Source organism: Podarcis muralis, chromosome Z (genome assembly GCF_964188315.1).
Source record: "Podarcis muralis chromosome Z, rPodMur119.hap1.1, whole genome shotgun sequence".
Classification (NCBI taxonomy): Eukaryota; Metazoa; Chordata; class Lepidosauria; order Squamata; family Lacertidae; genus Podarcis; species Podarcis muralis.
In genome coordinates this window covers 25,237,384-25,263,366 of record NC_135673.1, presented here as the reverse complement: position 1 = coordinate 25,263,366, position 25,983 = coordinate 25,237,384, and the positions used below count along the sequence as shown (strand labels likewise).

Below are 25,983 nucleotides of genomic sequence, written 5' to 3'. Positions count from 1 at the left end.
GACATTGCTGGCCAAACTGGGTGGGAATTGGATAGAAACTGATATAAACAATCTCTCTAAACATTTAACAGTAGTTATTTCTATCAGTTTCTATCCTTCTCCACATGCCTAATAAGAGTCCGAGGAAAAAATAAAAATATAAAAAAGCATTTTATGTAACACTGCAATATTATCTGTGTCTACCCAAAGATAAGCCCCGGTGGGACTAATTTCCAGATAAGTGTTTATGGGATCACAGCCTAAAGGCATATATAAAAAAAGATTCAAGTTATTTCACCTTGGCTTAATCCCAGCCGTTAAAAATGTTCTGTTGAGTATTTGTTTTTCTTAAAGATTTCTACATTGGCCTTCCGCAGAGTTTACAGAGCAGCTTACAAAAACAATATACAACTTGGCTTTATGCAGAGGAGATCCATTAAAACTAATGAACAAGAACTTTTAATTTCAACAGGTCCTCTCAGCAAAACTTCAGCTGAGTATTACCAGTGTGTTTTTTAAAAAAGTCATTGCTATTTCAACTCTTTGCGTTAAATGTCAAAATGGGCTGTCACATGGAAGATGGCGCACGCTTGTTTTCTCCTGTCCCCAAACCAATGGATTCAAGTTACAAGAAGTTCTGATGGTAAGAGCTATTTGACAGTGGAATGGATTCCTTTGGGAGGTTGTGGACTCTCCTTTATTGGAAATTTTTAAGCAAAGGTTGAATGTCATGGATGCTTTAGTCAAGATTCTTGCCTACCACGTTACATACCACCCAACAATTGTCTGATGAAAATAGGGACATCAATGACAATGACAATGATTAATAATAATAATAATAATAATGTAATACCCCACCATTCTGACTGGGTTGTCCCAGTCACTCAGGGTGGCTTCCAACATATACAAAAACTTAATAAAACTTCCTATATAGGGCCGCTTTCAGAAGTCTTCTAAAGGTTGTATAGTTACTTATCTCATTGGCTCTGGTGTTGCATAACTCCATACCCTCCAACATTTCTGCAACGAAAATAGTGATGTCCTAAGGAAAGGTGGGACATTACAGGATCAAATCAGAAACTAGGGCACCTTCTGTGAATCTGGGTCTGTCCCTGAAAAATAGGGACATTTGGAGGGTCTGCATGTTAAAGTCCTTATAAAACAACAACAGAGACTTAAATTGTGACCACAAAATAATGGAAACTTATGGAAATTCAAGCCTCCCAAACATCAGTAATATCCAGTTCAACCTAAAGCTGGAAAGCAACTGCTCACTCAACAACCTTTCCCTGGATTATAATTTTTCATCATCATCATCATCATTATTATTATTGCAAAGTGGCTTTCAATTCACCTGGTCATTTATGACATTAAGATAATCCAATGGATGACAGGTAACAGGTGCAATGGCAGCTGTGAAAATATTTGGTTTCCTCCTGCTGTCACAGTGATCTATGTGACAACCTATTTCAGCACAAGCCACACACCACCTTTGCTCCAGGTGTCTCCTTTCTTGTTGCATCTGCCTCAGGCCCTTTAGAAATCAGATAGACCTGTGCTGAAGAAACAGGAGAGAATGTCTTGGTAGGACAGTCAACCTAGTACAGTGGTAAAAGTAAAGGGACCCCTGACCATTAGGTCAGTCGTGGCCAACTCTGGGGTTGTGGCGCTCATCTTGCTTTATTGGCCAAGGGAGCCGGTGTACAGCTTCCGGGTCTTGTGGCCAGCATGACTAAGCCGCTTCTGGCAAACCAGAGCAGCGCACGGAAAAGCTGTTTACCTTCCCGTGGGAGCGGTACCTATTGATCTACTTACATGTTGACGTGCTTTCAAACTGCTAGGTTGGCAGGAGCAGGGACCAGGAGCTCACCATGTCATGGGGATTCGAACCGCTAACCTTCTGATCGGCAAGACCTAGGCTCTGTGGTTTAATCCACAGCACCACCCACATACCTCCTAGTACAGTGGTACCTTGGTTTAAGAACAATTTGGTTTACAAACTCCGTAAAACTGGAAATAGTGTCTTGGTTTGAGAACTATGCCTTGGTCTAAGAACGGAATCCGAACGGTGGAAGGGCACTGGCGGCAGGAGGCCTCATTAGGGAAAGTGTGCCTCAGTTTAAGAATGGTTTTGGTTAAGAACAGACTTCCGGAATGGATTAAGTTCGCAAACTGAAGTACCACTGTACTGTATTCCCAAACTGAAAAGGCAAATTGGCAGAGTAGTTTCACAGACAGTGGGAAACAATCTACAGTGGTATCTTGGGTTACAGACACTTCAGGTTACAGATGCTTCAGGTTACAGACTCCGCTAACCCAGAAATAGCACCTCGGGTTAAGAACTTTGCTTCAGGATGAGAACAAAAATCGCATGGCAGCAGCGGGAGGCCCCATTAGCTAAAGTGGTACCTCAGGTTAAGAACAGTTTCAGGTTATGAATTGACCTCCAGAACGAATTAAGTTCTTAATCCAAGTTACCACTGTAATCAGGATTGGCTATATATACAACCACATCTACCTAATTCAGAAGAGATTGTCAGCTGAAAAAAAGACACTGCTTTTTGTCCTCTGAAATCTATCCACTCTGAAAACCTGCCACATTTTTTATGAGTCTCTAGCTTCAGGTAAATTATTAGGATATACTGTTAACTGTTTTGTTGCCTGGATGTTTCTTATTTTATGACCTCATGATGACTCCTTTGGTTTCTCCATCTATATAATGTCTTTCTATTCCACTTGTTTTTGCATATTTTCTATCCTCACCCCCCCCCCCATGCAAACAGTCACCTCTCCTGATTAGCTAGCAACTTTGCTTGTGCATCGGAAGATGTATGTAAAGCATGAAGTCAGCATGAATATCAAGTCACATCTCTTTAAAGCAATGAACAAAAGGCCAGCTCTGCACGGGGGATAAACGAACTTAATTTATACCCAATTTGTCCAGTCACAAGTGGCAAATGCAGCAGTTTATCTTGCTGCACTGCAGGTTAGCAGCTCCACAGATCACCTTAGATTCACCCCAAGACCCATTTTGTGCTGCAAAATAACAAGGTGTCTGGAACTGACACTTGGCTATATAAAAAATGAAATAAAAAGGGGAAATTGCCTAAGGATTGGAAATAAATGTCTCTGAGGTAAAGAGGCAAAGTCTTGTTAAGGCTGTAATTCTGGGGAGAAATGAGACTTCAGATAGAGTATTGCATTCAATACAATTCAAAGGCTACATCCAAGTGACATTTTCGTTAAAAAGAGAGAGACCTATTTAGTGCCAAGATTGAAAGGAAAAGGGCACACACAAACACACCAACTTTTATGAAGGGCAGAGGTAAGGTAAAGGTAAAGGTACCCCTGCCCGTACGGGCCAGTCTTGACAGACTCTAGGGTTGTGCGCCCATCTCACTCAAGAGGCCGGGGGCCAGCGCTGTCCGGAGACACTTCCGGGTCACGTGGCCAGCGTGACATCACTGCTCTGGTGAGCCAGAGCCGCACACGGAAACGCCGTTTACCTTCCCGCTAGTAAGCGGTCCCTATTTATCTACTTGCACCCGGGGGTGCTTTCGAACTGCTAGGTTGGCAGGCGCTGGGACCGAGCAACGGGAGCGCACCCCGCCGCGGGGATTCGAACCGCCGACCTTTTGATCGGCAAGCCCTAGGCGCTGAGGCTTTTACCCACAGCGCCACCCGCGTCCCATGAAGGGCAGAGAGAACTCTTAAATTACATTCCTGGGTGTACAGTATTCTGTATTGTTTCCCCATAATCACTTCCTGCACAGCACACATGTATTTTGTGGGATAACTATCGTCATATAACCAACATGCTTAAGTCTAACTAATGCACGAAGGGGTTAAGACCATAGAGTAAGCTGTCATGCCAGGCTTAGCTCACCTTGGGTGGGACTAGTTAATCAAGTCTCCCCCCCCCCCCAAGTCTACCTGAAAAGCTCAGCATGTGAGGAGGTCTGAATTGATTGCTCCAGCTCAGCTGCATGGCTCTCACAAGCCTCTCTTCAGTTCCTAGACTTTCACCACTTTGAAACTAAGCCAAGTTTTACTGTCTGTTCAACTTTTCTGACTGATGTTTGAGAAAGCACATATGCCTGACCTTTGAATTTGTAAGTAAACCAATTTTTAACTTACCAAACTTGTGGTCTTTTCTTATGCTGGGGGAAGAGGGAAGTTTTGGAATTCACAAAGTCATATTTTAAACCTATATTTTCATGCTTTACTTTGCTGCATATTCTGTGTTTTAAAATCTCTGCTGGGGTTCTCTCACCATAGAGTACTTGCCCCCAACTTGGATCTTGGCATCCAGAATTCTCCTTTCTATATATACCTATTTTTCCATCAACCAACATGTATTTCCAACAGGACCTATAGAATAGTCTGCACAGTGGTTCAGTATGCATCCTTGTCTCTGATTTTAAGGACTGAAGCAATAAGACTTTACTCACCACTCCCAGATTATTGTTTCAGTCCTTAAAATCAGAGACAAGTGGTGAGTAAAGCATCCAAAGGGCCCATCCAAGCATGAGATCAGTAAGCAAACTATCCTCCCCTTTTCTCTTTGGTCCCATTGCTTTCTATCTCTCTGGATAGATAGATAGATAGATAGATGATAGATAGATATAGATAGATAGATAGATAGATAGATAGATAGATGATAGATAGATAGATAGATAGATAGATAGATAGATGATAGATAGATGATAGATAGAGTGAACTGCCCTGGGATCTTCATTCACCCTTTATTTTATTTTATTTTATTTTATTTTATTTTATTCAATTAATTGATGGTAATTGTGCAGGTTTGCTTCATGTGGCATGAACTTGGCTATAATTATTCTGAACGTTTATTATTTATACTCAGTGGTTATATATTTTTGTGTATGATTTTATTTATATTTTCTGGAAAGTTGATCCATTCTCTATGTATTTGGACACCTCACAATAAACTGTGTCATATTTGGCAGGGTGGTTCATGAAAATGAGGGGCAGGCTTTACTGCTTAAGTTTGATTTACATTAGACACCGTTTTGAATCAAGATGGTGGACCAAACCTGTCAAAAGTACACCGATTTGGTCACCTCTTAAGATATTGCCAAATTTTTCCAGAGATCAAGGAGCCAGTTTTGGCTGATGTTTCAGCTCCCTGTTGTTGTATTTTACCCTGAACTGTTTCTGGACATTGTCTTTCAGGTTGGCCTTGTGTTTTTCCTTTAAACCGTGACCTTGCTTTTTGGATTGCACCTGTGAGTTATGGCTACTAGATTTCATCTGATGCAGGACAGTAATCAAATTATTCATGATGTTTGCTGAGTTTGAGGAGGACGCTTTTGCCTGTGTTTGGCTATAATTGGATGCAGTGCTATTTTTTATAGAAAAAGAGGTGCCAGAACTCACCATGAACGTCTCCCTTGTCCTCTTATAATGGCAATGGTGCCCACCTGAGATGTGATGGAACTGAGTTCTAGTGAGTTCTGGCTGAAAAAGAAGCCCTGATTCGAGGTCTTTTGGAATCAAGATGGCAGTCAGAACCTTTAAAAAGCTACACTGATTTAGACACCTCTTAACATAGTGTGGCTACTCTCACTGGAGGAATCATTTTTGTTATAGAGGAGTAGGCTGTGTCAATGGGCACTGAGATAGAGCAGCAGAAGGAAGCAGATAAATAAGGTCATGTCTGTTGACACCCTTTCTTTCGTTATAAAGATCACTTTGTACACTACACCCATCCACTACTGCACATTGAAGAAAGCTTTTTACTACCTGATGGAATTAATTCTTTCGGCAATGGCATGTTCTCAATAGATTAAAACAGCATGAGGGCGATAGACTATATAGAAACAAAAACAGGATTGTCATACAGCTTGTATTAAACAATACAACATGTGCCTCAGCAGTTGCACTGTGCCAAGTGGCAGGATGTATATGCCACACGATACCAGTATAGCATGAAGAGAGCTGGACCTTTCATTCTGATTGGAAAGTTTTCTATTTGCAGAGAGGCATTTGGGCTTTCTTTCTTTCTTTCTAATGTGGGGGGGAAAACCAGATCTACATCCCTCAGCATTTTGTCATTTCCTTTCCACTGCATCCTGCTTTTCATGTAAGATACACAGCCTCCACCCACCCCTACCCCTCTGTAATTCCACTGCAGAATGCTGGCAAACCGGTCCGTCAACTGCTAGTTCTATAAGGCCCAGCTCAACCAGAACAGCTGCTTTTTGCTGGTGCTTTCAAACATCATGTTAAAATATTTTTTAAAAAGCAGCCTGTGAAGTAGACATTATGTTATCCATTAATATGGAACATCACACGCACGCACGCACAAACACACACACCCCATTGGCCATGCTATAGATATTTTTACCCCAGAACACTCGCACATGAATTTAAGATCATCCTACCCAAATGCCACTGTCATCACTTTCATCTGATATTTGGGCCCTTTTCAGTCATGTGAAGGCTAAAAGTGTAGAGGGCTGGGAGTGCACATACAAGTCTCACCTCTCATGGATGCTTTAGCTGAGATTCCTGCGTTGCAGGGGGTTGGACTAGATGATCTTTGGGTCCCTACCAATTCTAAGATTATTAAAATTATTATTAAGATTCTAATGTCCTCACATGTGTGAGCTCCTCTCAGAGACCTTCATGCGTTGAATGCAAAAGTCTGAATGGATTTGACTGAATGTGCTTTGAAGCTTCTGTGCGATCAGGAACCTCGGTAAGGATCATGTGCAGGCTTGTAAGCATATTCAGCTGAACATGTAAACCGCATAATAGGCAGGACTTATTTTCCAGCCGGAACTCACAGGAACTCAGTTCTAAGCACCTCTCAGGTGGGCGCCATTGGCATTCTAAGAGAACAAGGGAGGTGTCTGCTGTGAGTTCTGGCACCTCTTTTTTCTAGCCAAAGTCACATCATGTGCTGCTGCACTAAAGGGCACATAAGCAAGTTGCTGGTGACTTTGTTGCACAACAGATTGCACAATTGGTTTTCCAAGGAGTTTCTGCAAATGCAACAGTTGCATTGGATTTCACCTGTCTATTTGTGCAAGAGCCCTTGTGGCAGCAGACGGAGAACACTGGATGCAGACCATTGTGAACTCATTTGGAATAGATTTTTATTTTATTTTTTTTATTTTTTACCCCAGAAGCTTTCGGAAAGACCAGATTTCACACTGTGTTGAGGACTGTGTCATTTTTTTCTGCCTCAGGCACCCAGATGATTCAAGCCACCCCTCCTTTACGCACTTAGCAAACCGCCGAAACCTTAATTAAGCTCTGTTACATCAAAAGGAACCTAGAAACTTACTACCTTTTAATTTGTTATCTAAAACTCCTGTTGGCTTGACAGACCAAAGTGTGGGGGAATTTTAATGAACGATACATCATGGAAGGGATACAATATGTTACAAGGGACAGATGTTAATAGCTAGTTTTTATCTTCCCTGCCTTACTCATTATTCCACACTCCTTGGAAACTTTATTAACTGGCTTGGGAAACTTGATTAACTGCTGCCCTTGCTGGTTTATTGATGTAAAGGAGCTCTCCCTACATTCCCTCATATCTTATCACCAGCGCGGTCTTGTTTAGACAGTGCATGTTAGTTCAAGTATGAAGACATTTCCCTTCCTCCCCAATTAGCCAAAGGCTGGAAGGAGAAGGGGGAGTGTTGCTGCACACACTCCAATTGCCTTATTCTGCTCTTAGCCCGGCTGACACAGAAGGCAATACTGTATATACTTTTCATTTAAAAATGTGTTCCCAAAAGTTCTGGTAGCCAAATTGAGGCCAACATGACTTTGGGGTTCAACTTCTCCACTTGTGGAGACAAGGCTGTGGTTTCTTTCACGCAGGGTGGAGGGTGATCTTCCTGGAGAATGAGCTGAAGAGGGAAGGATGAACCCAGGAAGATTACTTAGGAAGATTGGTAGTTCCATTTGTGTTTTACAAGCTGGTCTCCAACCGTAATAATAAATTATTATTATTATTATTATTATTATTATTATTATTATTATTATTATATCTTAGGAAGATTACCTACCCTCCAGAAATTGTTGCTTGAATAGAAGCTGAAAGAGGTGTGTGTGTGTGTGTGTGTGTGTGTGTGTGTGTGTGTGTACTGTGAGTGGCTTCTGGGTGTCATACCAACTTTTGACTTGGCATAGCCTTGGTGGGCATTGTCTTTTGTCTTAGTGATCATGCCCACCATAGCATGCAGCCTCCCAAAGGTTGGCTAAGAAGAAATGTGGCTCTTGGGCAGCGGTGCTAACTCCTAGGGGCTGTGGTGACTTCAGTATTTGTATTTGATGGGGCTGAGTCCTGCCCACTCCCCCCCCCCCCCAAAGTTGATGTGCAGCCTCTTGCTGCAACCTCCATGAGGCATGTCAGGCCACTGGTGTGAGACCTGAAGTGTGCTTCTGGAAGGACATTGGATCCTCCTCCTTCTCCTGCTATGGAGGGGAAGCAGCCCCTAGCCTGTGACTGTGGCGGTGGCAGGAGGAGGAGCCACCAGCCATGGAAGTGGCATTGTTGCATCTGGGCATTGCGTCTAATGTTTGGGTATCACACACAATGTTGTGACGTCGTGCGTAATGCCCAGGTGCAACTTTGTGACATCTTGTACGATGCTAGCCCCCCCCCACAATTGGTGCACCATCGCTTAGATCAAAAATGTTCCCCACTCAGTTCCTGTGTTGTTTAGGATGGGGCACTTGTGTGAGTGTGTGTGTGGGGGTGTTGTAGGGATCAAATGAGGACGGGGAGAACCATGCATGCCACCTTGAGTAAGGTGGGCTATAAAAGCTAAAATTAAATACCGCACAGTACATACATCAGTTAAAAACTGGTATTGACAGTTGGGGAGTGCCTGGCCTGAAAGGTACATTTTAAATAAGTTACAGAAATTCACCACTTTGGGTTCCTCTGTATTGCAATGGGAATTCATTCCATAAAGTAGACTAGCGAGGCTACCCATTTGGAATCTGATTTTCCCATCTCATCTACTGCCCCCAAGAATTAAAAAAAAAAAAAAACTTCTAAGGAAAATATTTACCCTTCCCTGTGATGAACAGTTATAGGGATGGCATTTGATTTAGAGTTTGCTGATAACTAGTGGAGAAACAGCATAAAATAGATTCCTGTGGGAGCCCATTTGACATTTGCATGAATAACAGATGAGTCCATTATGATCCTTGCTTATGAAAAGAATGGTGAGTGAATTCATAATGATTAGACATTTAAAATAACATATTATCTAAAAATATGTGTGGTCTGGCATTAAATAACCAGCTGCAGGACTCCGAAGAGAATGAAACGAAATGGCAGGGAGACAAAATAATGCACTTCGTATCAGATCATTTATCACAGCTCCTTTAACTTCTTACTAAACACGCTGGCAAAAATTGTGCAAGCAAGTCTATGGAATGTACATATATTCAGTGCTTTTTAGAAAAGGGGTACTTAAGGGTACGCAGTACCAACACCTCTTTTTTGGGATTAAAAAGTGTGGCACATATTGTAACAACTTCATGGTGAGTACTGGCACCTATTTTTCTAGGGAAAATAGCACCGCATATATTTATTTTTACTTTAATAGAGGAGTAGCCTGGAGGAAAGAAATAAGGCTTATATGGAACATAGAATCATAGAATCATAGAGTTGGAATAGACCACAAGGGCCATCGAGTCCAACCCCTGCCAAGCAGGAAACACCATCAGAGCACTCCTGACATATGGTTGTCAAGCCTCTGCTTAAAGACCTCCAAAGAAGGAGACTCCACCACACTCCTTGGCAGCAAATTCCACTGTCGAACAGCTCTCACATAAAGGCACTAATGTTCAGGGAGTCAATGGCCTGGCTTGCACATCATATTAAGCCAAATTATGGCTTACTGAGACTGCTAAAATGTTCTGGCTTCTGGAGAGGAGCCTCCGTCCTTTTAGCACAACATGACATTGTACCTAAGCCAAGGTTTGGCTTAGCATATAGGCTGGTTCTACATTGATCTTCTAAACGTTATAAAATATAATGTTGTAAAACGCTTAATGGCAGTTACCCTTTGCCGGTGGCTTGCTGCTCTTCCTGGTGTCACGTTTTAATTAATGTTCTAAACGAAGCTTATAGTATGAACCAAGGTTTGCAGTTCAGGTGTCTGTTCGGGTGTGCCAGTTTACAAATTATTATTATTATTATTATTCGTGAGGGTAGAAACTAGCTTACTGTGCAAATGCAAATGCAAAATTTACATTAATTGCTCTGCCCAGTTTTGTCTCTGGCCCTGTCTACAACCAGCATGTGGACCCTGGAAGGTTGCTCAGATAAGAATGTGGCCCCCAGGCCGAAAAGGGTTCAGCACTTGCCATTCCTAGAGACTGGCATCCAGAGGCATATCACCACTGACAGTAGAGTAGGAAGATGAGAGCCATCACTGCCACTGATAGCATCCTCCTCCCTGCATTTACCAGATTCCATAAGCATGCATTGAGATGGTTATTAAGTGTGGTAATGACATTTGCTCTGGATTGTAGCAGCAAGAACATTGTCTTAAATTTACCACTCCCTAAAGCTTTTGCTATGTATAGTATTACATAAATGCATGCCTATTGCAAATTACTTTCTGCAGTCCCATGTTGAGCCAAGCAAGGTCCGTGATGCACTTCCTAAAGGTACCAAAGGGGAGTCCTTGGAATATTTCCATTAGTAAATAGCTTTTCCTCCTGTGAGGAAATGGATGAAATAGCCAGAGGTACTGGGATTCCTGTGGATTTCATGTCAGTCATAGGGTATGGAAATAGCAGTTAATGATGACACCATTTGATTCCATGCAGATTCCCTACGTGAGACAGTCCTGGCCCTATGGAAAGTATGTTTTTAATTGCTTCAGGGAGTGACATATGATCACTTCTATTTAAAAACTCTGCCTCTGCAACTTTTCTGCAAAGGAAACATCAACGGTCTGCAGTGAAAGCTTTGACCAAAAATAATACAATAAAATACAATGAACACAAATTATAAATCTCATTTGTAAAAGGCCAAACGTATAAAATGCCCAGTGGAAGATAACAGGATAAGATGGAGTCTTGCTGAGAAGTATTTAAGGGAAAGTATTTGGGTAATGATTGTCAGAAGACTAATGGGTTGCTGTTGGAGAAACGGGTAAAGGCAGTGTGGAGGTAGCATTAACAGATTGTGTCAAATGCCAGGGATTGGAGATAAGCACACAGGTCTCTTCATGTATGAGGTCCAGTGCCCTCATCACTTTTTCAATACAGAGGAAGGAATGGGCAGATCTGCCAATCTCTCTTTCCATCAGTTTCACATTTTTCAAATATTAAGTTCAGTTCTCCACATTTCCACATCAGCTTGTGATAATGCAAAGTTCACCTAAACATACACATTTGTATGGAATTTGGCCTAATATGCACATTTTTACTAAACAATTTCCCCCCAATAGAGCACATTTTCATACGTTGTTTTCACTAATATACACATTTATATGCACACCTAATATGCATGTTAAAAAAAAAAAATGCACACCTAATATGCATGTTAGGGACGCGGGTGGCGCTGTGGGTAAAAGCCTCAGCGCCTAGGGCTTGCAGATCGAAAGGTTGGCGGTTCGAATCCCCGCGGTGGGGTGCGCTCCCGCTGCTCGGTCCCAGCGCCTGCCAACCTAGCAGTTTGAAAGCACCCCTGGGTGCAAGTAGATAAATAGGGACCACTTACTGGCGGGAAGGTAAACGGTGTTTCCGTGTGCTGTGCTGGCTCGCCAGATGCAGCTTTGTCACGCTGGCCACGTGACCCGGAAGTGTCTCCGGACAGCGCTGGCCCCCGGCATCTTGAGTGAGATGGGCGCACAACCCCAGAGTCTGTCAAGACTGGCCTGTACGGGCAGGGGTACCTTTACCTTTAATATGCATGTTTGTACACGTTACTTGGCTGCATTGCATACTTCAGAGAAGTGTGAATTGCTCACCCTGTTGGTGAGGGCTACTGGTACTAGGGTACATGGCCTTTTCATTGGGGGCCCCACAATTATGGAATTCACTTTCCCATGCGCTCTACCAAGCTCCCTCTCTGCCAGTCATTAGACACACTTAAAAAACAACAACCACAAAGCCCTTGAAGATTTATTGGTATAAGGGTGGCTTATATCAGTGCATGGTTTCTCGAAGCTACCAGCATGAGTTTGACCAAACTGCTGGAGGCAGTGGAAGACAGGAGTGCCTGGCGTGCTCTGGTCCATGGGGTCACGAAGAGTCAGACATGACTAAACAACAACAAGGGGCTTGGTGGTGAAATCTTTGCTTTTGGGAGCCTGTGGAAAGCCTGAAAATAGAGTGTTCCAAGGTGTGCTGGGCAGCCACCTGAGGAGCTGCTAGATCCCAAGCTGGCCTCACCACTGTTGGACAATGGCACCAGGCCCATCCCAAGACTGATCTCAGTGCCAGTCTAATCCTCCTGCCCGCAACTTCCTTTGCCGCTGTCGCAAGCAGTAGGGCTGAAAATGTGGTTGTGGCCCCAATGCTCTGCAAAACCCCACAGCGGGGTAGGTGAGAAATGCCAGGTTTGTGCCCTAAAGGGATAAGCCAAAGACTTCTTAGAAAAGACGGTTCTGAGAAGGGGTTTAAAAGAAGGCAGACAGAGAAAAGGCACCATAACAGTGCTCAGGGAAGGAGTCATACAGGACCACAAAGCAGAACTAGGTGAAATAGCCAGGCCAGGTTAATTATAAATGAGGTGTGACAATTTCTTTATGTTTGAGAGTGCAAGATGATATGTACCTAACCTGGGAGTGAGTCCAATTGAGATCAGTGGGATTTACTTCTGAGTAAACAAGCGTAGGAGATTCACTCCCTAGATCTGGTGATTATCTTTGCCTCTCTCTCACACCCACACTCTCACCCTCTGACAATGTGTGCTGCTTGTGCCTTCAAACAATATTTGCTGAATTCTGATGCACTAGGGAGGGGTCAGCAAACTTTTTCAGCAGGGGGCCGGTGCACTGTCCCTCAGACCTTGTGGGGGACCAGACTATATATCTTTTTTTTTGGGGGGGGGGAATGAACGAATTCATGTGCCCCACAAATAACCCAGAGATGCATTTTAAATAAAAGGACACATCCTACTCATGTAAAAACACACTGATTCCTGGAGCATCTGTGGGTCGGATTTAGAAGATGATTGGGCCAGATCCAGCCCCCGGGCCTTAGTTTGCCTACCCATGCTCTAGGGACTGCAATGTTTATAATGCAGTTTAAAACTGGCCAACCATGCTGGACGGAAGAATTGCTGCTTAATAACTCCAGAGCTTCCAATACCACTAACCTAAGAAGTATCAAAGCCTGCATCATATTCATTGGATCCTTTTGGCTGTTTATAGTAATCAAGACATTTGTCTATCAGGATACGATCTGACTTTGTCTCTTGGGATGGTAACAGATTGAATCAGGCCATGTGCCCAAAATCTGAAATTATGCTGTATTAGGTAATGCTTTGGCACCCTCTAGTGGTGTGAAATGGCAAGGCTTGGCTTAGTTTCCCTTAAACCCGTCAAAGCAATCAATTTGGTAGACGCTAACTCATTTATGTGTATAATAATCACTGGCATGGATTTCATTTTAAGCTTTGTTAAAATTTTTTTTTATTATTTTTTGCAATTCACACCAGTGTAAATTAGTTGAGTGATTCAACTGTCAGCCTCAATTTTGTGTTTGGAAGGTAACCAAAGATTAGCCTGGCTAAGGATCCTGGGTAAAATTCCATGCCTGCACCTTATTTGCCATCATACTTACCCCTTGATGCCTTACCCTCTTGCTGGCAAGGCCACTGAATGACAGGAACCTCACTGACTAAATCACTGGAAGTGCTGGGTTGCAATAAAGATCACAAGGTAACTGGCAAACAAAAGCTGCTTAGAATCAAGTTTTGGAACCTTAAAACTCCTGCATCAGACTGGAAGTCCTGCAGAAATGCAGATAGAGACCAGTGTCTCAATGAAGCTGCTCTGTCAAAACAAGAAGCCACATGCCACAGCAATTGTCCCCAACAAGGTAGTCTATTCAAGAGCACCATCTAAGACAGGGGTCAGCAAACTTTTTCAGCAGGGGGCCGGTCCACTGTCCCTCAGACCTTGTGGGGGGCCGGACTATATTTTGAAAAAAATATATGAATGAATTCCTATGCCCCACAAATAACCCAGAGATGCATTTAAAATAAGAGCACATTCTGCTCATGTAAAAACATGCTGATTCCCGGACCGTCTGCGGGCTGGATTTAGAAGGCGACTGGGCCGGATCCGGCCCCCGGGCCTTAGCTTGCCTACCCATGATCTAAGATATAAGCTTTGTTGATGGCATCCCATTCCCCCTGTAAATATGCCACTTTTGTGCATGCCCCTATCTCTCTCCTAATTGCTCCCTCTTATGTCACAAAATATTTCCCCTCAAATCTCGAACTCCTGTGAATTCCAAAATAGTATGTAAGACACGAGCTAAGCATTGCTGTTCTGCTGTGTTCCTCTGCTCCCATTACCTATCCATTCTCAAAGGAACATTGTAAACTTGCCACGGGATCACACTTGCCTGTGATCCTGCTCTCCTAATAAAGATCTGGTGCTCTCCTAATAAAGAACTTCACACATCCTGCTCTCCTAATAAAGAACTTCACACATGCAGATTCTAGAGAAGAGGGAACATTGCTAGAAGAGGGAACATTGTATCTATACAGTGGTACCTTGGGTTACAGACGCTTCAGGTTACAGACTCCGCTAACCCAGAAATGGTACCTCGGGTTAAGAACTTTGCTTCAGGATGAGAGGCCCCATTAGCTAAAGTGGTGCTTCAGGTTAAGAACAGACCTCCAGAACGAATTAAGTTCTTAACCCGAGATACCACTGTATTTGTATTGTATCTTTCCACTGCTAGTTCCCCATTTTAAAATAGGAGCGATTATGTCTTCACATTTAGGAGCATGATCATCGTACAATACTGTATATGTATGGCTGTATATGTATATGCTGCCATGGCTCAACCAATGGATTCTTACAAATACCTATTGTTCTTTTGAATAAATATCAGTAGCTTTGGTGTGTTGGTATGCTTTTCTAGTCACAGAAGCATTTAGATGCACATGCCATACGACACCAGTAAAAGATCCTGCCTTTCTGAAAGCATGTTTAGAGGTCTTAGGGTCTTTCAAGCACACATGCTAACATTAGATAATTACCTCTTTAGACCTGGGGATAGTCACTAATTGCTCACGGGGAATCTGGTGGTTTAGATCCACAAACTATTTTGAGAACAGGATGTATTATCCCATTACAGCAATTACACAATAGATTCTTACAAATGGGTTTTTGATGGGACTGCCTAAGAAAAGTGTCCAGAAGCCAAAATTGCTTAAGGACATTTGCTGAGAACTTGAAGATTAGAACTTGGAGAATTGAGCACATCTCAACCAGTACTTGCCAGTTTATTTCTGAGGGTTGTGAACTTAGTTAATTAAAAGATTTCACAGCCTAATTCCTACACTTTTGATTTTTCTGCTAAGGATGGGACTTTGAACTTTGCTCAGCCCCACATTTTAAACAAAGTGGTAAGCCGATCTCTTTGCACATGCAACCCATACACATGGGCACCTGAAGGGATAAATTGCAATCAAATATCCTTTCCTACCTATTAAAACCAATCCCACACCTTTAAGTAGGACTCATGTTGGAGACAATCCTATATTCACAAACACACAGACTCATTAATTACCTTATTGGTTTTCTAAAAATAAAATAAAAATCAATTGCTGCATTTTGCTAAAAATACTCATTCCAGAAACATACAAATGAATCCTGTGTAGCATAAAATTCCTTGTGTTAATCATCCTTTCCCTGCCTTCGCCAAACCAAGTTTAACCATGTACATTTACAAAAATATCCCAAACTGTATTCACTGTATGAATACAGCCAAGCTATGGGTCTTGTACATTTTCCCCTAGTTGAATGCCATATCTGTTCCTGCTGTAGCACTTAAAGTGGACAGTAGTTCCAATTTTGAATTTGGTGTTATATCTGGGGATTGTTCTCAGTGGCATTAACTGGTAAAAATGCATGAGGTAAATTCATTTGATTAGTTTGAAATTCCTTTGTTTCTGCGTAGGACCCACACTGCAGAAAGGAATCCCATGGGCAACAGGAGTCCCTTGACCTAGCTGCACTGAAAAGATGGAGTCCAACTCTCATCAACATGGTCCATGGTCCAGGGTGATGGGGATTTAGTCCAGCAACATCTGGAGGGCTGGAGCAACCTCATCACGGGCCTAAAGGCAGCTGAGTTCTTTCAAAATCTACCATGGGAAGGATAATTTATCCTGAAAGGCAGGTAAAAAACCCATTCAGTATTTTATTCATTCATTGCTGTTATTTTAAAATGTGTGTGTTGTTTTGTGTGTGTTTTTACATGTAACCTTATTATATTGTTTTACTATTTTAAAGCACCTTGGGAGGATAATTCCTTCTGAAAGGCAACACATTCAATAGACAACAAAGAAAAATTATGTCCTATTAATGTCAAGCTGACCTCCAGCGTTCTGACTAGTATATGTACATCCTTGCTCAAGCGCAGACTTCACCCTCCTTCTTTCAGAGTGAAATCAAGCTCACCCTCTGATTTGCTGGTGAGAGCTTGTTTAACTGAGCACCCAGTGTGAGATCCATGCCTCTGGCCAAGCTGCTGCTTGCAAATGGATGCCCTTGATAGGCCACACTGCTGAGGCCAGGTATGACCACCTTGCAGTTCCAGAGCTGGCCCAATACATTTTGGCACCTGAGGCAAACCACAAAATGGCACCCCACCTCCCTGCCAGGGAAGAAGGGGTGAGGGAAGATCTACATCAGAAACCGGGGTGGGGGATAGGAATCTACATCAAGATCTGCTGCTCCTGTGGATTCTACTGCCTGAGCGGGGCAGGGGGTGGGTCGCCTCACCTTGCCTCATGGGTGGACTGGCCAAATGTAGGTCAAAGTCTGTGAACTCTTGCAAAGAAGTTGGCTAGCCTTTCATGTGCTTGTTTGGAATTAGCTGCCAAGTTGCCTCTTAGAATCTCACACCAGCAGGAAGGCAAATACCACAGTGAGAAGCTTTTAGCACCAAGGTCACCCTTCCAATACAAATATTGAAATTGACAGATTGCTTTCTGAAGTGCTAGCGTTAAATGATCTCCTTACATGCTGCAGCATCTGCATAAGGATTCCCACCTATTTTGCAGCAGCTATTAAAACTCTACCCCAGCAATGGTTTTGCTGGGCAGCCTTGCAGAGATTTGGCTTTAGAGTAAATTTATACTCCAGGCTGAAACTGGTTCAATTGACCAAGAATTCCCAATTTGTTCTACTGCACCCTAGGCACTTTAAGGTTCCCAGGCAAACTCATAACAGCTTAGCAAAATCAAAGCTGCTTTATCAAGTACCTGCAGGTGCTGCTCTGGGCTGGTCATAGTGGGAAATTAAAGAGTTCATGGAAAATAATCTTGGAGTGAATGTCTTGGACATAGTAGAATTTGAGTTGCTTATCCACTATCCCAAGAATCAGGAAAACAGTTGGACAGAAAGGATCTGATGGTGGCTTGGGTTAGAAATATATAGCTAGGATGTCTTCTGCATATAACTGACAGTGAAAGTCCTTTTGATTTGATAAAGTCATATCAATGCTCTGTGCAAACTATGAACAGTCTTTATTGAGGATACTTGGATGTTTGTGCTAAATATCCATGAGTGGAAAGGCAGCATAGGCTTTTGCAAAGGGCATCATCACATAGTCTGGGTTCCAGTCCTCAGTCTGTTTTTTCCAACCTGTTTTTTTCCACGGGGGAACACTCTTTCTCTGTTTTCCTCATATTTCTGGGGCTCTCAAGGATTAATCTGTAGTCTTCTGCTATTCTTTGTCTGCATCCTGATCTTGCATGGAGTGGTCAAATCTCATGCCTTTTGGTGGGAGCTGACAGCACCCAACTCTACCTCTCTGTGATTACAGTGGTACCTCGGGTTAAGTACTTAATTCGTTCTGGAGGTCCATTCTTAACCTGAAAATGTTCTTAACCTGAAGCACCACTTTAGCTAATGGGGCCTCCTCCTGCTGCCGCACCGCTGGAGCACAATTTCTGTTCTCATCCTGAAGCAAAGTTCTTAACCTGAGGTACTATTTCTGGGTTAGCGGAGTCTGTAACCTGAAGCGTATGTAACCTGATGCGTATGTAATCCGAGATACTACTGTATAGCTAATGTCCTCCATCCAATCCTGCATGTCCAACTGATTGTCTGATATATCGACTTGGATATTTTATCACTGTATCTTCATATTCTCTCAGTATTACCAGTCACCATGTTCTTCAGGCATGAAGCCATTGGCTTCATCATTATCTCTCTCTCTCCTTTGCTCCCCATATTGAATCTGTTGTAAAACCTTGCAGCTTTGTACAGTATTGCAAAACATGACCTTTCCCTTTCCCTCCTCTGTTCCATGTTCTCATCTTCTTTTGCTTTGACTATTGCAGCTTTCTCATCTCTGGCCTTAACTTTGACAACTCCATCTTTGCCATCATTATCATAATTCAGCCACCAAAACTGTTGACCATTTGTTAAGCACCCTTAAGTATACAAAACTTTGGGAGGTTTGCAGAAATATACAAATACAAATATATGCAAAAGTTTACCAGTGAAATACCAAAAATGCCAGTCATAAAAACTATTGCATTGACAATCTATTTGAAATCAGTGCAGCAGCTAAAATATTAAAATACCTAACCAATCGCTGTGCTCTGCAGCAGAGGGTCTCCTTTAGATATCATCTAATCCTGACCCCTGTTCTGTACAATGTTTGAAGTGCTCCTTTCATGTGGTGGCATCTGCCCTTAGGAACTGCCCCCCCCCCCAATTACATATCAGACAAGTGCCATCTCTGTTGTTGTTGTTGTTGTTGTTGTTGTTGTTGTTGTTGTTGTTGCAGTGCCTATTGAAGGTCTTCCTTTTTCAACAAGGCTTTAAAGTGGAGATTATTACTTTAATTTAGTAGTTGTTGTGTTGCATTGGTGCAAATATCTAATGCACCAGGTATATGTGCCCATTCTAGTTAAACTGGCTTGGAGAACAAAAAGCACCTAAAAAGCCCTCGCATAGACACCAGGTGAACTTTTCTAGGAAGTGCATTCTATAAATGAGCACCATCACTGAAAAGGCCCTTTTCCTGGTAGCCATCAACCTCACTTCCTTAGGCAGTAGAACCTGGAGATGAACTTCTGCTTCTGTGCTCCACCCCCAGACTCCTACACTCACTAGTGACATGCTGAAACACACTCTTCAATTATTCTAAAGTTTTATTTCTCTGAAAAGAGGCTTCCTTCCACCTTCCTCATTCTCAGGGTACTTTAGAATTCTTCCAAAACCTTGGTGGGTGTAGGGTTGAGCTTACCGTATCATTGTGAATTGGCTTTGGGTGGTGGGTGTTCCCCACCCTTTCCATTAAACATTTCTCCAGCACTATGCAGCCTCCCCAGCTCCCTAATCTAAAAAAGGCCCATTGGGAAGAGTTACATCATGAGGTCTCCTGTGGGTTTTAGTGGAAGCTGGGGAAGTTAACTATCATCATCATCCACTGATTTTTATTTTTTTTTAAAAAAGAAAAAGAACTATAAATTCTTCACTTAAAGAAATAATTATGAACAGCTGCCATGGTAGGCAACCTTCCTGGTTCCCCATGCATACAGGAAAGCCCAGCTGAAGATGTCTTTGGGTTTCAGAAAGTGTGGGCACTTGGAGAGGATGATGATTTGTGGGCAGAAGGGCACTCAAAACCCACCCTTGGCCATCTCAACCACAAGGAAAGCCTGAAAAAAATTCTGCATGCCAACCACAATGTTTTCTCTTTCTTTTGCTAATTACTGAATGAAGGTTCTTTTCTCATTAACTGATAGAGGATAAGAAAAACAGAGCAAGATGCAGGAGAAATTTTCAGCAGCGAGCACACCAAGACTGATTGCCCTTGGATTTGGCTTACCTTCAAAGTACCTGCAATGAATGACCTTATCTCAGTGCCAGGTCCATAGTTTGATGGGCCCTTGGCATGGGGCTGACAATGAACTCCACTCCCCCACTGATTATCCCCTGACCAGGATGGGTATGGCTCTGCCTGCAACATACATCTATGGAATCAATGCATTTCATAGATGTATAGGGCAAGGCATTATATTTTGGGTAACTTAAGATGGCAGGCAGGCACCATGGACAGTGAATGGCAACATAGCTGGGCTATGATGGGCTAGTGAGGGGTCCTTTCAAGATTCTGGGTGCCCTTGGCCAATGCTCCATTTGACCAATAGCTGATGCCAGGCCTGCTTTATCTCTCCACCCTCATATCCTAATACCAGAGATGGGGGAGAAATTTGTTCTGTTTGCAAATCTACCTAATCCACACTTTCTGAAACTATACAATACATGAACCGAAACACAACCGTTCTTGAAAATTCACATTTCCCTGAATCGTGTCTTGCAGTTCTGCAGCCAAGCAGTGTATACAAAATTGAATTCACTAGGATAAACCATAAAATGTATAAAGTAATAAAAAATTGCATTATATTGGGAAGATTGTGAAAATGAATATATTAGATGAAATTGCATGTTAAAAGAAATCCACATTAAAATGATGATGAACTTTCCTGAGGTCTTTTTACACCCACCCACCTTTTTTTTTTTTTTTTGCAAACTGATGTGGAAATGTAGAGGGTTGAAATTAAGATTGGAAAAATATGAAACTGAGAGGAAGTGAGGCTGACATTCATCCATCCCTACTTACCAGTGATGGGACAAAGAGCACAGTCTCTGAGCTTCATATTTTTTCTTAATTAGTTTTTATTAAAGGTTTTCTTGTGTTACAAATAAACATGGAAAAGTATGCTTGATATTAAAGGCCTGGACAGATTCATATGGATATAAGTGATCCTTTAAGCATTAATATCAGTGTTCTATACTAAGCACAGAAATGAAATAATAAATAGCCAATTAACTGGTACAGAATCAGTGTAATATGTGCTGGCCATTTTGCTACTACCATATCATAGAATCATAGAGTTGGAAGAGACCCTGAGGATCATTTAGCCCAACCCCATGCAAAGCAGGAATATGCAGCCCCAAATGGGGATCGAACCTGCCACCTTGGTGTTATCTCCACCACACTCTAACCAAGTGAGCTATGCAGACTAGTAACCTTGCAATTCCTAATTGTTTGGCAGTGTTAATACAGCATGGCTATGCTCTGAGTGGGCAGCTGGAAAATGATAGGAAGTCTAAATAAATGATCATTTTAGTTACATAAGCCTTCCTTGGGCAAAGAAGCAAAGAAACACCAAGCGAGTCAGATAGCACCATAATCATCCAACATCTGTCTCATCCTAGACTGCAGGTAATGTCTTGTATGTGGGATTGCTTTTGAAGATGGTTCAGGAACTTGAAACTGGTGAAGAACATGGCTGCCTCGATCCTGGTTGGGGCCAGGTGGTCAAAACAAGCAATGCAAGTCCTAAACTAGTTGTAAGTTTCTCATGCAAGCCAGGGCATTTCTGGGCCTAAGTCAAAGTGCTGGTTTTCTGCTGTAAAGCCCTAAAGTTTTGGATCAGGTTATCTGAATGCCTACACCCATCCAGGGATGGAATAATCTGTCAATTTTGGTTTCCCAAAGTTGCTATTTTCCCCAGCTCTCACGCTCAATACAAATCATGATTTCACCTAATACAATGTATTTCTGTATGTTACTTCATGCATCTCTGTACAAATTATTTTGGCTGGTGGCCTGCATCACAAAATCCAAAGATATGCAGATGTTGAAGTATAGTTGGAATACAGCTCCAACCATCCCTTACCAGGAGCCATGCTGGCTAGAGCTGATTGAAGTTGTGCTCAAGCAACATCTGGAATGCCAAAGGCTTTCCACCTCTGCTGCAAAACAAGTTAAAGCAATTACATTGTGTGGATTTAATGGAATGCATTTTGCTGCTTTAGGAACATGTGAAGTAAATGATCAGCGCTTAAAAATATTGCGAAGTTGCTGTCTGGATTTTCTTGTTTCAAACATTTTGTGTGTGTTTCATAATTATGTAAGCTATCTTGTAAGGGAAATGCCCTAGAGGGCACCCTGTAAACAAACAAATAACCAAACAAGGCCTCCTAATTCCCTTTCCCCTTTGCAGAGCTGCAATTCCCAGTCCATTTGGGAATTGTTGCTCTGTGAGGGAACAATAAGGGTCTCCTAGCAACTCTCAGCACCCTGAACAAACTACAGTTCCCAGGATTCCTTGGGGGAGCCATGGACGTTTAAAATGACATGACACTGTTTTTAATGTGCAGTGCTGCTGGGACCCCACCTGCAGCAATTCTCCAGGGTTTCTGCATGAGTCCTTCCAAGACCTACCTGGAGAAACCAGGGACTGAACCTGGGACCGTTTTGCATGCAAATACGATGCTCGACAACTGAGTTACAGCACGTGTAATAGGGAGATACCAAAGAAAACCCTTTGCACCTGCCATATAAGGGCCTCTGCACATTTCACCTCAAAGGTATAATGTTTCATATGTACACACAGCCCCCAGCTCAGAATGTGTGAATGTGACAATGGCATCCTTCCAAACCCTCATCTTGGTGCAACGTCCTGCTGTGTGTACACTCATGGGCAAACATGGGTTTGCTGCTGAGTAATTTGTGAAACAGCCCTGAAGCGTTGTTGCTGCGTTTGCATTTTTTATTTATTTTTTAGTTAGTCAAGACATCTATTTAAATCCAGCAAGAAGGCATCTAAACGCTGGAAGAAAAGCTTCTGGATAATGTTGGCGACAGAAACACCACCCCAACGAAAGAGGTGGGTTCTGTTCCAGAAACACTTCTTCAGATACATCCAAGCACGAATAAAATGAGCCTTCTTTAGTATCTAAAGCAATCCAGGCAGGCAAAGCAACTAGGATTCGGTAAGGTTTTACACAGAACGGCGATGACGACGACAGCAAAACCCCGACATGCTTTTTTCTCTGGGTAAGCTGAATGGAACTGAACAGCATTGGCGATGTGCGTCGTCAGTTTCCAGAATGGAGAGAGAGAGAGGAACGGCGAATCTAAATGTGTTACTTAAGGCTGGAAGATTTAAGAGGATGAAAATGGAGACTGGGACTGCCAGGGGCTGCCTGCCATGCCGACAAATCTGATCTGGAAATGATGGATGCAAACGGGGTGGGTGGGTAGGTGGGAAGAACCACATTCAGTAAGCTCCATCAAACTGCCATGCAAAACTAGCCAAAAGTGCTCATGTCCTTACCGTGCTGTGGCTGGCAGGCAATCCGTGTCTGGGAGCCTTCGGTCCCGCTAACTAGGCTCTGGGGGTTTTGTTTGCAAGAGAGATTGTCCTTTATGGGATCGGAGCAAGAAAATGGAGATATAAAGAGAAATGAACACAACGTGCAAGGCAAATAGCTGCAGTTCTTTAACATGCTTCCTGCGTTATTGTTAAGCTGCATCCGCAGTCGAGGAGGCTACGTTCCCCAAAATAGGACAGGCTGCTGTCAGTGGCTTGCTTGAAACCTGAGCAAGAATTTGCGGAACGGTGGAGAATCTGGGTTGCTGGAGTGTACGACCACAGCAAGAAATTGCTGGCAGTAGGGAGCAAGGATGCTCAGAAAGGGAGTGAAATTGCGAATTCGCCACTGACAGGACATGAGCCGGCCTGTGCGTCCACCAACGCTTCCCCCCTCGCCTTAACCCTTAAGAGCCCAGCCTAAAAGGAGGAGGCGAACGCGCTCGAAGAACCACTATACTTGCCCTCACCATCTTTCTCTTTTTGGGTTGGGTGACGCGCTGAATTACGGCAGCGTCCCTGCTTCTGAGAATTCACATGCTCCAGCGTCCTGACATTATGCAGAGGTCTGCACATTTTTAACCCATCAGTAGCAGGGCTTCCTTTTCTACTGGCTGCTTCTCCCTTGGCCTCTGGGCAGCTGGATAACGAAAAGACACTCTGATGCTGAGTCTGAAAAAAGTCTGCAGGGGCGAGGTATCAAGTTTCCCCGTCGCTAGCGTTACTGAGGATATGGGATGGTCCAAACGAAAATAGATTGCATAAAAGAATCGATTCTTTATATATTGGTAGATGCCAGGGCTGTTTTTTTTTTTTAAGGGAGAAGAAGGTTGGTAATAAAATGGAAATATTTAGAGTGATAAAATAAGGATTTATGGCACAGTCTAATCTGGTTCACAGCTATTGCTGAAGAATTCATTCAGAACGTATGGCATAGCAGAGAGCAAGATTTGTTTTCAGCTATGTGGCAGAAAGTTACTTTATATATAAAGGAGGACAACAGTATTAATACGGTGCCTCCAGTGAGATACATCACTATTTGGAATTTTTAGCAACTCTTCAACTTTAAATGAGAATGTTGTACAATCTGAGGACCACTTACTAATACCTACTTCAGTGTGTGTGGCCTGTATCTTTAAAGAGACGTGCCTAGTCTGTGATAGAAGCTCCCTCCCCTATTTGGGTGTGGTTCACTCCATAGTTTCCTGGGAACTAAGTTGGGAGTCTTAGGCTGTGAACACACCATAGCTTTAAAGCACATTCGAAGCACATAGACCTTCCCCCCTCAAAAGAATTCATGGAATTACAATTCCCAGCAACCCTTAAAAAATGACAATGCCCAGAATTAATATTTTCTTGGAGTGGGGTGGGGTGTATGCAGCCACAACCTTGCCTGCATAAGCAAGTTTTAGCTACTATACTGAGTGTATCGGCTGTTCACCGGTAAACACAACAGTTGAACTGATCCTGATTCCTGCTGCTTTGTGGTATTAGGCAGGGCTGGCCCAATACGTTTCGGCACCTGAGATAGACCCCTCTCCACCAGGGAAGGGCAGGTGAGGGAAGTTCTACATCAAGAACAAGGGGCAAGAAAGATCCACATAGGGATATACTGCCTAAAGTGGATCCTGCTGCCTAAGGCAATTGACTCCTCTTGCCTGGTGGACGAGCCCTGGTATTAGAGTAGACCCATTGGAAGGTTTTCTCACACAGTGAGTACCCTGTCAAAACCCATGGGATACTACATGGGATCAGAAGTGGGCCTGCACCATCACTAAAGCAGAAACATTTATACCAGAAAAAGGATCTTCCAATGCCAATAGTTATACTTCCCAGGGACTGTGAATACAATGGCCCAAAATATATGTTTAATTTCAATTTCTGGTTCAATTATATATATTTTTCTTTATTACTTTATTTCCTACATGTTATTGAATTATATTATATGTTTTTGGTTTAACAGATAAAAAGGGAGGAGCTTTCTTCTTCAAGCAGCTGTGGGCTCATGTTGCTTATCATTAAAACAATGGCAATGCAAGGAGAGTATAGATACGAGGGGCAAAATAAATAAAAATTAAAAAATACCCCTGAAGGTGAATTCTGATCTTATTTATTATCTTATTTATTTATTTATTTACTTACTTACTTACTTACTTACTTACTTAATTTATGAATCACTTCCCATGTTGCATCTCAGAGCAATTTACAGTGTGGTAAAAATATGTGCAAGTACAACAGTGTACATAAAACTTTTTTTAATTAAAAAAAAATCTGTTCTTTGTTCACTATGCACTGGGACACCTCTTAAGGTATCCTAACCAAATTTTGCATAATGGTTCCTGAGATTAAGAAGCAGGTTTTCATCTGTGTTTGGATAAAACTGGGTGCCATTTTGATTCAAGATGGCACACGGAACCTTTCGATACAACACTGATTTCAACCACTGATTTCAACAGTAACAACAACAATGACTGTTACAAGTGACACACGGGAAGACTGAGCTCTTGAACTACAACTCCCATCACCCCCGACCATTGGCCTTGTTAGCTGGGGATCATAGGGGTTGTATTCCAACAACAACTGGAGACCCAAATACGGGCATCCACAGGAATTTTTCCAGG

General features: G+C 42.6%; 1 protein-coding gene across 1 annotated transcript in view; it reads right to left on the bottom strand.

Moving 5' to 3' along the window:
* Positions 1-23,733, bottom strand: part of AMMECR1 (AMMECR nuclear protein 1) — a 127,967-nt gene extending 104,234 nt beyond the window's left edge. Inside the window, exon 1 of the mRNA XM_077922738.1 lies at positions 23,327-23,733. Within this exon, the coding sequence (XP_077778864.1) occupies positions 23,327-23,525 (199 nt within the window). The 5' untranslated portion in view covers positions 23,526-23,733. The remainder of the gene's footprint in view (positions 1-23,326) is intronic.
* Positions 23,734-25,983: the final 2,250 nt, after the last annotated feature.